The sequence below is a fragment of the Diaphorina citri genome, unplaced genomic scaffold (assembly GCF_000475195.1).
Source record: "Diaphorina citri unplaced genomic scaffold, Diaci psyllid genome assembly version 1.1 scaffold119, whole genome shotgun sequence".
Classification (NCBI taxonomy): Eukaryota; Metazoa; Arthropoda; class Insecta; order Hemiptera; family Psyllidae; genus Diaphorina; species Diaphorina citri.
In genome coordinates, this window is record NW_007377556.1 from 255,028 (window position 1) to 266,535 (window position 11,508).

Below are 11,508 nucleotides of genomic sequence, written 5' to 3' on the forward strand. Positions count from 1 at the left end.
ACATACATGTTGCATCAAGGGTTGTCTTCTGTGAAGATCACAGAATCATAATTTTTGAATGCGATAGATACATAGTTACATGCGTTTAACCGGGTGATTGATTTCAATGTCTCAATATTTATCAAATTTTGGTTCTCGAATTACCCTTATCATACAATGATTCATATACTTGATTGATTTTCCCAATTTTTAAAGAAAATCTTTGAAACTATTCTTCAAAACTTTCCTTCATAGACCAAGTAAGTAGGTAATAGGTTTTGAAACACCTCATGATCATTTACTTCATAGTACGTCTGGTTTGTTATCTTCTTGGTGTAGGTTATTCCATAACTTGTTGCATAGATTCAAGGTAGCTTCATAGGTTTTGAAACACCTTATGATCATTTACTTCATAGTACGTCTGGTTTGTTATCTTCTTGGTGTAGGTTATTCCATAACTTGTTGCATAGATTCAAGGTAGCTTCCAAGCTTATCTATGGTGTGCTTATGGTTTTCACGTTGACTTGAATTTATGGCTTCACTACAGAATTTGTCTATGAGAGTCGTATACCCTTGACCTTCTGCACATCGCCTACATACTGGAGTTTATAGCTCATTAATATTTCAGTTCATGCTCTGATGTGAACTAATATTGTTCCATTCATCATGTTAGCATTCAGCATTCAGTCTTGCATTTATGCTCGCTAAGGACACAAAGTAGGCGAAAAAATTGCACGTAATACATTTCTTTTATGATTAACGGATCATATCTCTATGGTGCGCTTGTAAATTTCTCGCCCTTCCATTCTATGGGCGATACCATGGGATGGGCATGCTTTAATGAGTTCATGTTCATGTATTCAGGAAAGAAAGTTCGATAAATGTAACCTTGGATTCATCAAAACGGGCAACAATAAACACTATTTATACTTTATTTTGCATTTGTGATTACAAGTGTCACGAACTCTTTTTTGGTGCGCTTGCAAATTTGTTGCCCTTCTAATATATGGGCGACACCATGGGATGGACATGCTTTAATGAGTTAATGGATCCAGGAAAGAAAGTTCGATAAATATAACCTTGGATTCATCACAACGGGCAACAATAAACACTATTTATACTTTATTTTGCATTTGTGATTACAAGTGTCACGAACTCTTCTTTTTACTCAGATTGAGCTTTTATCTCTTTTGGCTGAAAATCATTTCAATTTTAAAGCATTTCCGGTACACCAGTAGGTTACCATGATCGAGATTTCAGGTCAAACAGTTTGGACTAGAAAATAAATGTAAATTGAAACCAGAATTCGTAATATTAGAAATGATCCTTTTAATGAAGATTATTTTATGTTTGTTTGGCAGTTTAGCAGGGGTGGGGCTGTATTCATATCTGATTTGTAACTTGATTCGTGATACTCCAATCATCATGAGTTTTATAGACAGAAATGATCCTTTTAATGAAGATTATTTTATGTCTGTTTGGCAGTTTAGCAGGGGTGGGGCTGTATTCATATCTGATTTGTAACTTGATTCGTGATACTCCAATCATCATGAGTTTTATAGATCAAGTACAAGTCAGCAATGATGCAGAATTGTAGATCATTTGATTCCACATTCCCAAGACAGTTATGATTGAAATAACTTTAATAGGGCTGATAATAATGTGCACATATTAAGTATTCATGTATTTATAAATGAAAGGTAGAGGGGGAGATTATGCTTTATTATTACATGGAGAAATACAAAACTAAAAAGCAAAGAGGAATTATCGTCTTCCTTCAGTGTTAAATATGGTAAATGGCAAAGAGCAATTTTTATCGGCTTAATGGCCACATTGCTGTGAAAATTTCAGACTGGATATTTACATGCTATTAATTAGTCTCTAAATGGCAAAGAGCAATTTTTATCGGCTTAATGGCCACATTGCTGTGAAAATTTCAGACTGGATATTTACATGCTATTAATTAGTCTGAAAACCATCACTTAGCCATAATAAAGACAAAGTAATAACACTAATTTATGCCACAGGGGCGTGGAGTAGTAACAATGTTTCGGCCAATTTTCTCGTCAGTTTGTTTACAGGTTAGATGTCTGCTTATTGTCGCCCACATAGGAGCTTCAGTCTTGTTTGTTCAACCAGTCAGTATCAGTAGATATCAAGAACAGACGTATCAAGTTAAGTAAAACCATGTTTGTGAAAATGAGGATTCTTTGACTGAATGTTTCTGTTTCCAAATAACCACTCTACATACTTTGGCAAGGGAAGAATGTTGAGAAGTCATACAGAGACACAGAGACTTAAAGACATAATGCAACAACATTGTAAACTTCTCAAAGACTGGGAACTGGAAGTCATTGATGTAAACAATAAAATGGAAGACCGAAACTGCAACATTGACAATTGAAGAATTCCTGAAGTTGTGCCCTAATTAGGGCCTAAAGTGGAAAGAAAAAGTTGTACGAAAATTTTTTGTATTTCCTTAAGTATCTTAAAATTCGGGATCCAAAGATTTGCGGGAAAAATAGATATGAGGAAAAAGTCAACAGTAGCAACTCAGTTTACTGTATCTATTGAAGTATTTGATCCCACCCTGTATGTATAGGTACATCGTAATTGCCTTGGTATAAAAAAGATCTAAATGTCAAAGGTGTGAGCATTTTTGGCACATAGCCGACAGTGTCAGCATTATAAGAGAAATTAAAATAAAAACTGCATTTTTCTTTCATGACTTATTGTAACATAAACTTGTATATTAGACATTAGTGTAATTATACAGTGTCATACATAAATTGGGAATGGTTGACACAAGTCTAGAAGGGGAGTAGTTACATCAATTTTATGTAGAGCTGTTTGATATTGTTTTGATGAAATGAGTTGAATTTGTCTTCCTTTTATGTCACCCTGTATGTTTAATGTATTTTTAGACACAGACCTACATACAGTACCTGCATGTAGTGAAATACTTGAGTGATTACTAATCAATCACATCGAACTGCAATTTGTTTTTTATAGATGAGAAGTGTTTACTCAATGCCTCCCTCTTTCTTCCTCTCCATCCCTCTTTCCCTTTCCCTCTCTTGCTCTCTCTTTCTTTTACACTCTTCTCTCCTCTCCTTCCTTCTCTCTCTCTCTCTCTCTCTGTCTGTTTCTCTTCCCCTTTCTCTCCCCCTCTTTCTATTTATTCCCCTCTCCCTTCATCTCCAAATCCCCCCCTTGCTCCCTATCACTCACTCACTCACTCTCTCTCTCTCTCTCTCTCTCCTTGCTCTTACTATTTCTCCCTGTTTCTTTCTCTCCAAGTCCCCACTCCCTATCTGAACTATACGACTTTAGTTCCACTGCTATTAGTAATATTAGAATCCTAGGTAACTATCGTCAAAGGTCATATTATGTCTGCTCATAGTTGCACTTGCTGCAGTTTTTACGACTTTTGTTCGCCCCACCTGCTTTAGTTCCACTGCTATTAGTAATATTAAAATCCTAGGTAACTATCGTCAAAGGTCATATTATGTCTGCTCATAGTTGCACTTGCTGCAGTTTTTACGACTTTTGTTCGCCCCCCCTTTCCTCCTTCTCAAAAGTTTGACCTACTTTGACTCACCCCAAGTCATAAAGTAATGTGCTATCTTTTCAGATATTTTTTTCTGAATTTTATTGCTTTAATGTTGAAGAAAAGAGGAGAGCATAAAACAGAGTTTGCAAATACTAATGTCATAAAAGGACTGATTTGTAAAGTGGTTTCCAATCACTCATTGCACTCTGAATCTAGTAGTGTCCCAGAATCTTTTCTCTTACCCAGTTGCATAACCCTCATAATTGCACCCTTTGTTCCAAATTGCGTCCTAGAATTTTTTCTCTGACCCAATTGCACTCTGATTCTAGTTGCGTCCCAGAATTTGTTCTTCTTACCCAATTGCATCCCCCTCATAATTGCACACTTTGTTCAAAATTGCGTCCCAGAATCTTTCTTCTTACCCAATTGCACTCCAAATGTGTCCCTCTTAGTTGCGTCCCCACTCCTCTTAGTCGTGTCGCAGAATTTTTCTGCTTACCCAATTGCATTCCAATCCGATTATATTCCTCACTCTTAGTTAAATCCCAGAATCTTTCTTCTCACCCAATTGCACTCCTATTGCGCACCTCACTCTTAGTTGCGTCGAAGATGTTTTCTTTTTACCCAATTGCACTCCAATAGTCCAATTGCGCCCCTCTTAGTTGCGCCCCAGGATAGGTTCGCTCACCATTTTGTCCCGTGTTGCGTCCCCACTCTTCTTAGTTGTGTCGCAGAATTTTTCTGGTTACCCAATTGCGCTCCAATCCGATTATATTCCTCACTCTTAGTTAGGTCCCAGAATCTTTCTTCTCACCCAATTGCACTCCTATTGCGCACCTCACTCTTAGTTGCGTCAAAGATTTTTTCTTTTTACCCAATTGCACTCCAATAGTCCAATTGCGCCCCTCTTAGTTGCGCCCCAGGATAGGTTCGCTCACCATTTTGTCCCGGGTAGCCAGATAGGCCTGTCTCTCTCTATCAGGATACTTGGTAGGTAGGATAGGCGAATGAAGATTTACCTTGGCCGGGTATCGAACCCCGGCTATGTCTACTTCGTATTGACCGGACAGGACGTAGTCACTGGTCACCACTTGGCCTTGGTTACGTACGAATCCAAGACACACCTGGAGGGAAAAATAAAATGAAAAATATAGGAAAAAAGTATTCCTATCCTAGAGAATCCTTATCCTAGAGGAAGGAAAGTAATGTAATCGGGTCAAATTTTCGATGGTCAGTGACAAAACACGTTTTGGAGACACACCTGGAGGGAAGTAAAATGAAAATTATATTACTTTTTTCCTATCCTAGAGAATCCTTATCCTAGAGGAAGGAAAGTAATGTAATCGGGTCAAATTTTCGATGGTCAGTGACAAAACACGTTTTGAGGTCCCTAGAGCCTAAATCCAAAGTTTCAGCCATCGGTCCGTGTGTCTGTCTGTAAATAAATTATCTCTAGAACGGTAAGAGCTAGAGACCTGAAATTTTGTATGTAGTCTACAAATGTGACAAGGATGCAACACGAAACTTTTGGTTAAGATTGTTGCAAAGGTTGGCGGCATTTCGGCCGCTTTTTGGCAGTTTTCGGCTCTACTGACTAAACGGTAAGAGATATCGAAAAAGTTACAAGAGAAGACCCCCCCGCCAAACCATACCCAAAACATAAAAAAAAAATGCTAAGTTACTCATCTCTCTCTTTCTCTCTCTCTTTCTCTCACTCAATCACTCCCTTACTCACTCACTCCACCTTTGTGTCTCTTTCTCTTTCAACTCACAAACACACATGATTACTCACTCACTTACTCAATCACCCATTGCACTCTGAATCTAGTTGTGTCCCAGAATCTTTTCTCTTACCCAGTTGCATACCCCTCATAATTGCACCCTTTGTTCCAAATTGCGTCCTAGAATTTTTTCTCTTACCCAATTGCACTCTGATTCTAGTTGCGTACCGGAATTTGTTCTTCTTACCCAATTGCACCCCCCTCATAATTGCACACTTTGTTCAAAATTGCGTCCCAGAATCTTTCTTCTTACCCAATTGCACTCCAAATGTGTCCCTCTTAGTTGCGTCCCCACTCTTCTTAGTTGTATCGCAGAATTTTTCTGCTTACCCAATTGCGCTCCAATCCGATTATATTCCTCACTCTTAGTTAGGTCCCAAAATCTTTCTTCTCACCCGATTGTACTCCTATTGCGCACCTCACTCTTAGTTGCGTCAAAGATTTTTTCTTTTTACCCAATTGCACTCCAATAGTCCAATTGCGCCTCTCTTAGTTGCGCCCCAGGATAGGTTCGCTCACCATTTTGTCCCGGGTAGCCAGATAGGCCTGTCTCTCTCTATCAGGATACTTGGTAGGTAGAATAGGCGAATGAAGATTTACCTTGGCCGGGTATCGAACCCCGGCTATGTCTACTTCGTATTGACCGGACAGGACGTAGTCACTGGTCACCACTTGGCCTTGGTTACGTACGAATCCAAGACACACCTGGAGGGAAAAATAAAATGAAAAATATAGGAAAAAAGTATTCCTATCCTAGAGAATCCTTATCCTAGAGGAAGGAAAGTAATGTAATCGGGTCAAATTTTCGATGGTCAGTGACAAAACACGTTTTGAGGTCCCTAGAGCCTAAATCCAAAGTTTCAGCCATTGGTCCGTGTGTCTGTCTGTAAATAAATTATCTCTAGAACGGTAAGAGCTAGAGACTTGAAATTTGGTATGTAGTCTACAAATGTGACAAGGATGCAACACAAAACTTTTGGTTAGGCTTGTTGCAAAGGTTGGCGGCATTTCGGCCGCTTTTTGGTAGTTTTCTGCTCTACTGACTAAACGGTAAGAGATATCGAAAAAGTTACAAGAGAAGACTCCCCCGCCAAACCATACCCAAAACGTAAAAAAAAAAAAAAAAAAAATCTGAAGCGGCTCTTTCACCCAACTCACCTGTTTCTTGAAGGTAAACCCGTAGCCAACAGGGGTAGTATTGCCCACATGTTGTACTAAGTTCCCCTTATATTACTACATTACTATTGACAATATCTCACCTGTTTCTTGAGGTAAACCCGTAGCCAGCAGTGGTAGTATTGCCCACATGTTGTACTAAGTTCCCCTTATATTACTACATTACTATTGACAATATCTCACCTGTTTCTTGAAGGTAAACCCGTAGCCAACAGGGGTAGTATTGCCCACATGTTGTACTAAGTTCCCCTTATATTACTACATTACTATTGACAATATCTCACCTGTTTCTTGAAGGTAAACCCGTAGCCAGCAGTGGTAGTATTGCCCACATGTTGTACTAAGTTCCCCTTATATTACTACATTACTATTGACAATATCTCACCTGTTTCTTGAAGGTAAACCCGTAGCCAGCAGTGGTAGTATTGCCCACATGTTGTACTAAGTTCCCCTTATATTACTACATTACTATTGACAATATCTCACCTGTTTCTTGAAGGTAAACCCGTAGCCAGCAGTGGTAGTATTGCCCACATGTTGTACTAAGTTCCCCTTATATTACTACATTACTATTGACAATATCTCACCTGTTTCTTGAAGGTAAACCCGTAGCCAGCAGTGGTAGTATTGCCCACATGTTGTACTAAGTTCCCCTTATATTACTACATTACTATTGACAATATCTCACCTGTTTCTTGAAGGTAAACCCGTAGCCAGCAGTGGTAGTATTGCCCACATGTTGTACTAAGTTCCCCTTATATTACTACATTACTATTGACAATATCTCACCTGTTTCTTGAAGGTAAACCCGTAGCCAGCAGTGGTAGTATTGCCCACATGTTGTACTAAGTTCCCCTTATATTACTACATTACTATTGACAATATCTCACCTGTTTCTTGAAGGTAAACCCGTAGCCAGCAGTGGTAGTATTGCCCACATGTTGTACTAAGTTCCCCTTATATTACTACATTACTATTGACAATATCTCACCTGTTTCTTGAAGGTAAACCCGTAGCCAGCAGTGGTAGTATTGCCCACATGTTGTACTAAGTTCCCCTTATATTACTACATTACTATTGACAATATCTCACCTGTTTCTTGAAGGTAAACCCGTAGCCAGCAGTGGTAGTATTGCCCACATGTTGTACTAAGTTCCCCTTATATTACTACATTACTATTGACAATATCTCACCTGTTTCTTGAAGGTAAACCCGTAGCCAGCAGTGGTAGTATTGCCCACATGTTGTACTAAGTTCCCCTTATATTACTACATTACTATTGACAATATCTCACCTGTTTCTTGAAGGTAAACCCGTAGCCAGCAGTGGTAGTATTGCCCACATGTTGTACTAAGTTCCCCTTATATTACTACATTACTATTGACAATATCTCACCTGTTTCTTGAAGGTAAACCCGTAGCCAGCAGTGGTAGTATTGCCCACATGTTGTACTAAGTTCCCCTTATATTACTACATTACTATTGACAATATCTCACCTGTTTCTTGAAGGTAAACCCGTAGCCAGCAGTGGTAGTATTGCCCACATGTTGTACTAAGTTCCCCTTATATTACTACATTACTATTGACAATATCTCACCTGTTTCTTGAAGGTAAACCCGTAGCCAGCAGTGGTAGTATTGCCCACATGTTGTACTAAGTTCCCCTTATATTACTACATTACTATTGACAATATCTCACCTGTTTCTTGAAGGTAAACCCGTAGCCAGCAGTGGTAGTATTGCCCACATGTTGTACTAAGTTCCCCTTATATTACTACATTACTATTGACAATATCTCACCTGTTTCTTGAAGGTAAACCCGTAGCCAGCAGTGGTAGTATTGCCCACATGTTGTACTAAGTTCCCCTTATATTACTACATTACTATTGACAATATCTCACCTGTTTCTTGAAGGTAAACCCGTAGCCAGCAGTGGTAGTATTGCCCACATGTTGTACTAAGTTCCCCTTATATTACTACATTACTATTGACAATATCTCACCTGTTTCTTGAAGGTAAACCCGTAGCCAGCAGTGGTAGTATTGCCCACATGTTGTACTAAGTTCCCCTTATATTACTACATTACTATTGACAATATCTCACCTGTTTCTTGAAGGTAAACCCGTAGCCAGCAGTGGTAGTATTGCCCACATGTTGTACTAAGTTCCCCTTATATTACTACATTACTATTGACAATATCTCACCTGTTTCTTGAAGGTAAACCCGTAGCCAGCAGTGGTAGTATTGCCCACATGTTGTACTAAGTTCCCCTTATATTACTACATTACTATTGACAATATCTCACCTGTTTCTTGAAGGTAAACCCGTAGCCAGCAGTGGTAGTATGTGTGTCTGTAAACAAAATATCTCGAGAACGGTAAGAGCTAGAGACTTGAAATTTGGTATGTAGCTGTCAAATGTGACAAGGATGCAACACGAAACTTTTGGTTAAGACCGGTGCAACGGTTGGCGGCATTTAACAATATTTCGGGAACGGTATAAGCTAGAGACTTGAAATTTGGTATGTAGTTCACAAATGTGACAAGGATGCAACACTAAACGTTTGGTTGAGATGGTTGCTGCGCTTGGCGGTATTTTGACCTTTTTTGGACAGATTTCGACCGTTTTTTGGCGGTTTTCAGCTATAGCGACAAAACGGTTAGAGATATTGTAAAAGTTATAGAATAGTCAGACATACCTTGTATGTAAAGAAGGGGAAGTTCTCCGGACTCAAATCCACTTCAGTCAGCTGGGATAGTAAGGCCCGGGTAAATGGGCCCATAATACAAATAGCCGTATAGGATGACGTGACGTCATTGACTGTAACTGGACTATCAGCCGGTAGATGGCGCTCTATCCACACGCGACATCGTGTCTGTTGTATAGTAGGAGCGATCATCATGTAACTGGAAAACAGATGGACTGATTGTTGATCGATCGATTTCATAGATTGATTGAAATAGTTTACTTTATTTTTAACGACAACATAAGTATACAATAAATACAAAACCTCCCTAAGACTACAGAACCTTCTGGGAGGGATTAAGAAAGAAAGAAAATTGATAAAGGGAACTGTAACAAAGGAGGTCTTACTGTCCCGAAATGGCAGAGAGAAGGAGCACAGGATAGGAGAAAGCCAACCGTTCCGAGAACGAACCTTATCTGTTTAGGATAAAGTACGTCCTGGGCGGAAATCAGTCCCTCCAACCTAGTGCTTACAAGGCGAGTGCTTACTTTCTAAGCTAACTTCGGCTGGCATGAATACTGGAACAAAGGTTTTTTTTTTGTCTCCGAAATTCTGAATCTAATGAATCCATCGAATCCAGATTCACAAAAAAAAAAAAAAAAAGCTTTTGAAAATCCGAATCCGGATTTGTTGGATTCAAGATAGTTTCGGAAAGCTGACTTACTGATTGTGCGGTCTCCGAAATTCTGAATCTAATGAATCCATCGAATCCAGATTCACAAAAAAAAAAAAAAAAAAGCTTTTGAAAATCCGAATCCGGATTTGTTGGATTCAAGATAGTTTCGGAAAGCTGACTTACTGATTGTGCGCCAGTCGTACAAGACTACAATCATTCTCATATCCTCCGCTAGGGTTCTGCATACCGGTATGTATTATACTTCCCACAGGCATTTGCCCAAAGCAGTTATACAATGAGGTTTCTCTCAAAATCAAATTTCTCTCAAAATCAGCATGCGCAAGCCAGTTTGGGCAAATGGCTTGAGCGTGTGAACGGGTCATTAGGAAAGTTAAATTTAATCGGACAAGTAATAATTGAAAGCAGAAAAGAGTGTTTCGGAAAGCTGACTTACTGATTGTGCGCCAGTCGCACCAGACTGCAATCATTCTCATATCCTCCGCTAGGGTTCTGCATACCGGTATGTATTATACTTCCCACAGGTACATCTACATCGTTACTGCACAGGTACTGGAGTAGGTCCACCACTTCTGTCCCGGGAGACTGAAACGGACGGTTTAAAAAAAAGAGGTTTGACAGAGGGAACTGTAACTGCTAGGGTTTTATCGTCCCGAAATCGAAGAGAGAAGGATAGGAGGAAAGCCAGCCGTTCCGAGAACGAACATTATCCCATCGGGATAAAATCCGCCCCGGGCGGGAATCGAACCCGCGGCCTAGCGCTTACAAGGCAGACGCGCCACCAACCAAGCTAACTAGGCTGGCAAGTATTGCTTTTTTTAGACTTTTAGAGTGTCAGATTAGAACAAGTTGCTCCAATTTTTCGGTGTCTGGCCTACAGTAGGTAAAGGAGAAAAATGAAGCTCGAGGTTGGGATCCAAAATACGGCCCTGGTCAAAATTTATAGTACAATGGAATGTTTTTTGTTCGAGTGGATTTGATTCCCGGCGGTTTGTGTTTGAAATACGGCGAGCACTCAGCCTCATGATACTTTAATCAAGAAACGACCAGAAACGGCACTTCCAGAGTAACTGCTTACAAAAAAGTGATCAGAATTTTTCAGGTAGGTACTATCTACCCAAGTTTATGAGGAGGCTCTTTTGCTCAACCAGTGTTTCACTTACCGCTAAATCTAGTTTCGTAAAGGAAGAATAGTCACTAAGTCCGACGGTTTCTCTACAAGCTCCATATTCTTATCAGTGTTTTACTTACCGCTAAATCTAGTTTGGTAAAGGAAGAATAGTCACTAAGTCCTACGGTTTCTCTACAAGCTTCATATTCTTATCAGTGTTTCACTTACCGCTAAATCTAGTTTGGTAAAGGAAGAATACTCACTAAGTCCGACGGTTTCTCTACAAGCTTCATATTCTTATCAGTGTTTTACTTACCGCTAAATCTAGTTTGGTAAAGGAAGAATAGTCACTAAGTCCTACGGTTTCTCTACAAGCTTCATATTCTTATCAGTGTTTCACTTACCGCTAAATCTAGTTTGGTAAAGGAAGAATAGTCACTAAGTCCGACGGTTTCTCTACAAGCTTCATATTCTTATCAGTGTTTTACTTACCGCTAAATCTAGTTTGGTAAAGGAAGAATAGTCACTA

At 39.5% G+C, this 11,508-nt stretch overlaps 1 protein-coding gene and 1 long non-coding RNA gene across 2 annotated transcripts; both read right to left on the bottom strand.

The window, feature by feature from the left end:
* Positions 1 to 5,232: 5,232 nt before the first annotated feature.
* On the bottom strand, positions 5,233 to 6,750 carry LOC113465512. The gene is made up of 2 exons (XR_003390202.1): positions 6,673 to 6,750; positions 5,233 to 6,018 (listed from the first exon to the last, which is right to left on the bottom strand). It is a non-coding gene; the product is annotated as an uncharacterized LOC113465512 (long non-coding RNA).
* A 2,415-nt stretch (positions 6,751 to 9,165) lies between these two features.
* Positions 9,166 to 11,184, bottom strand: LOC103524785 (pyruvate dehydrogenase phosphatase regulatory subunit, mitochondrial-like). The gene is made up of 3 exons (XM_026820072.1): positions 11,120 to 11,184; positions 10,305 to 10,453; positions 9,166 to 9,394 (listed from the first exon to the last, which is right to left on the bottom strand). Exons 2-3 carry the CDS (start codon positions 10,364 to 10,366, stop codon positions 9,166 to 9,168), a joined length of 291 nt encoding a protein of 96 aa, XP_026675873.1. The 5' UTR covers positions 10,367 to 10,453; positions 11,120 to 11,184.
* Between the last annotated feature and the right edge of the window lie 324 nt (positions 11,185 to 11,508).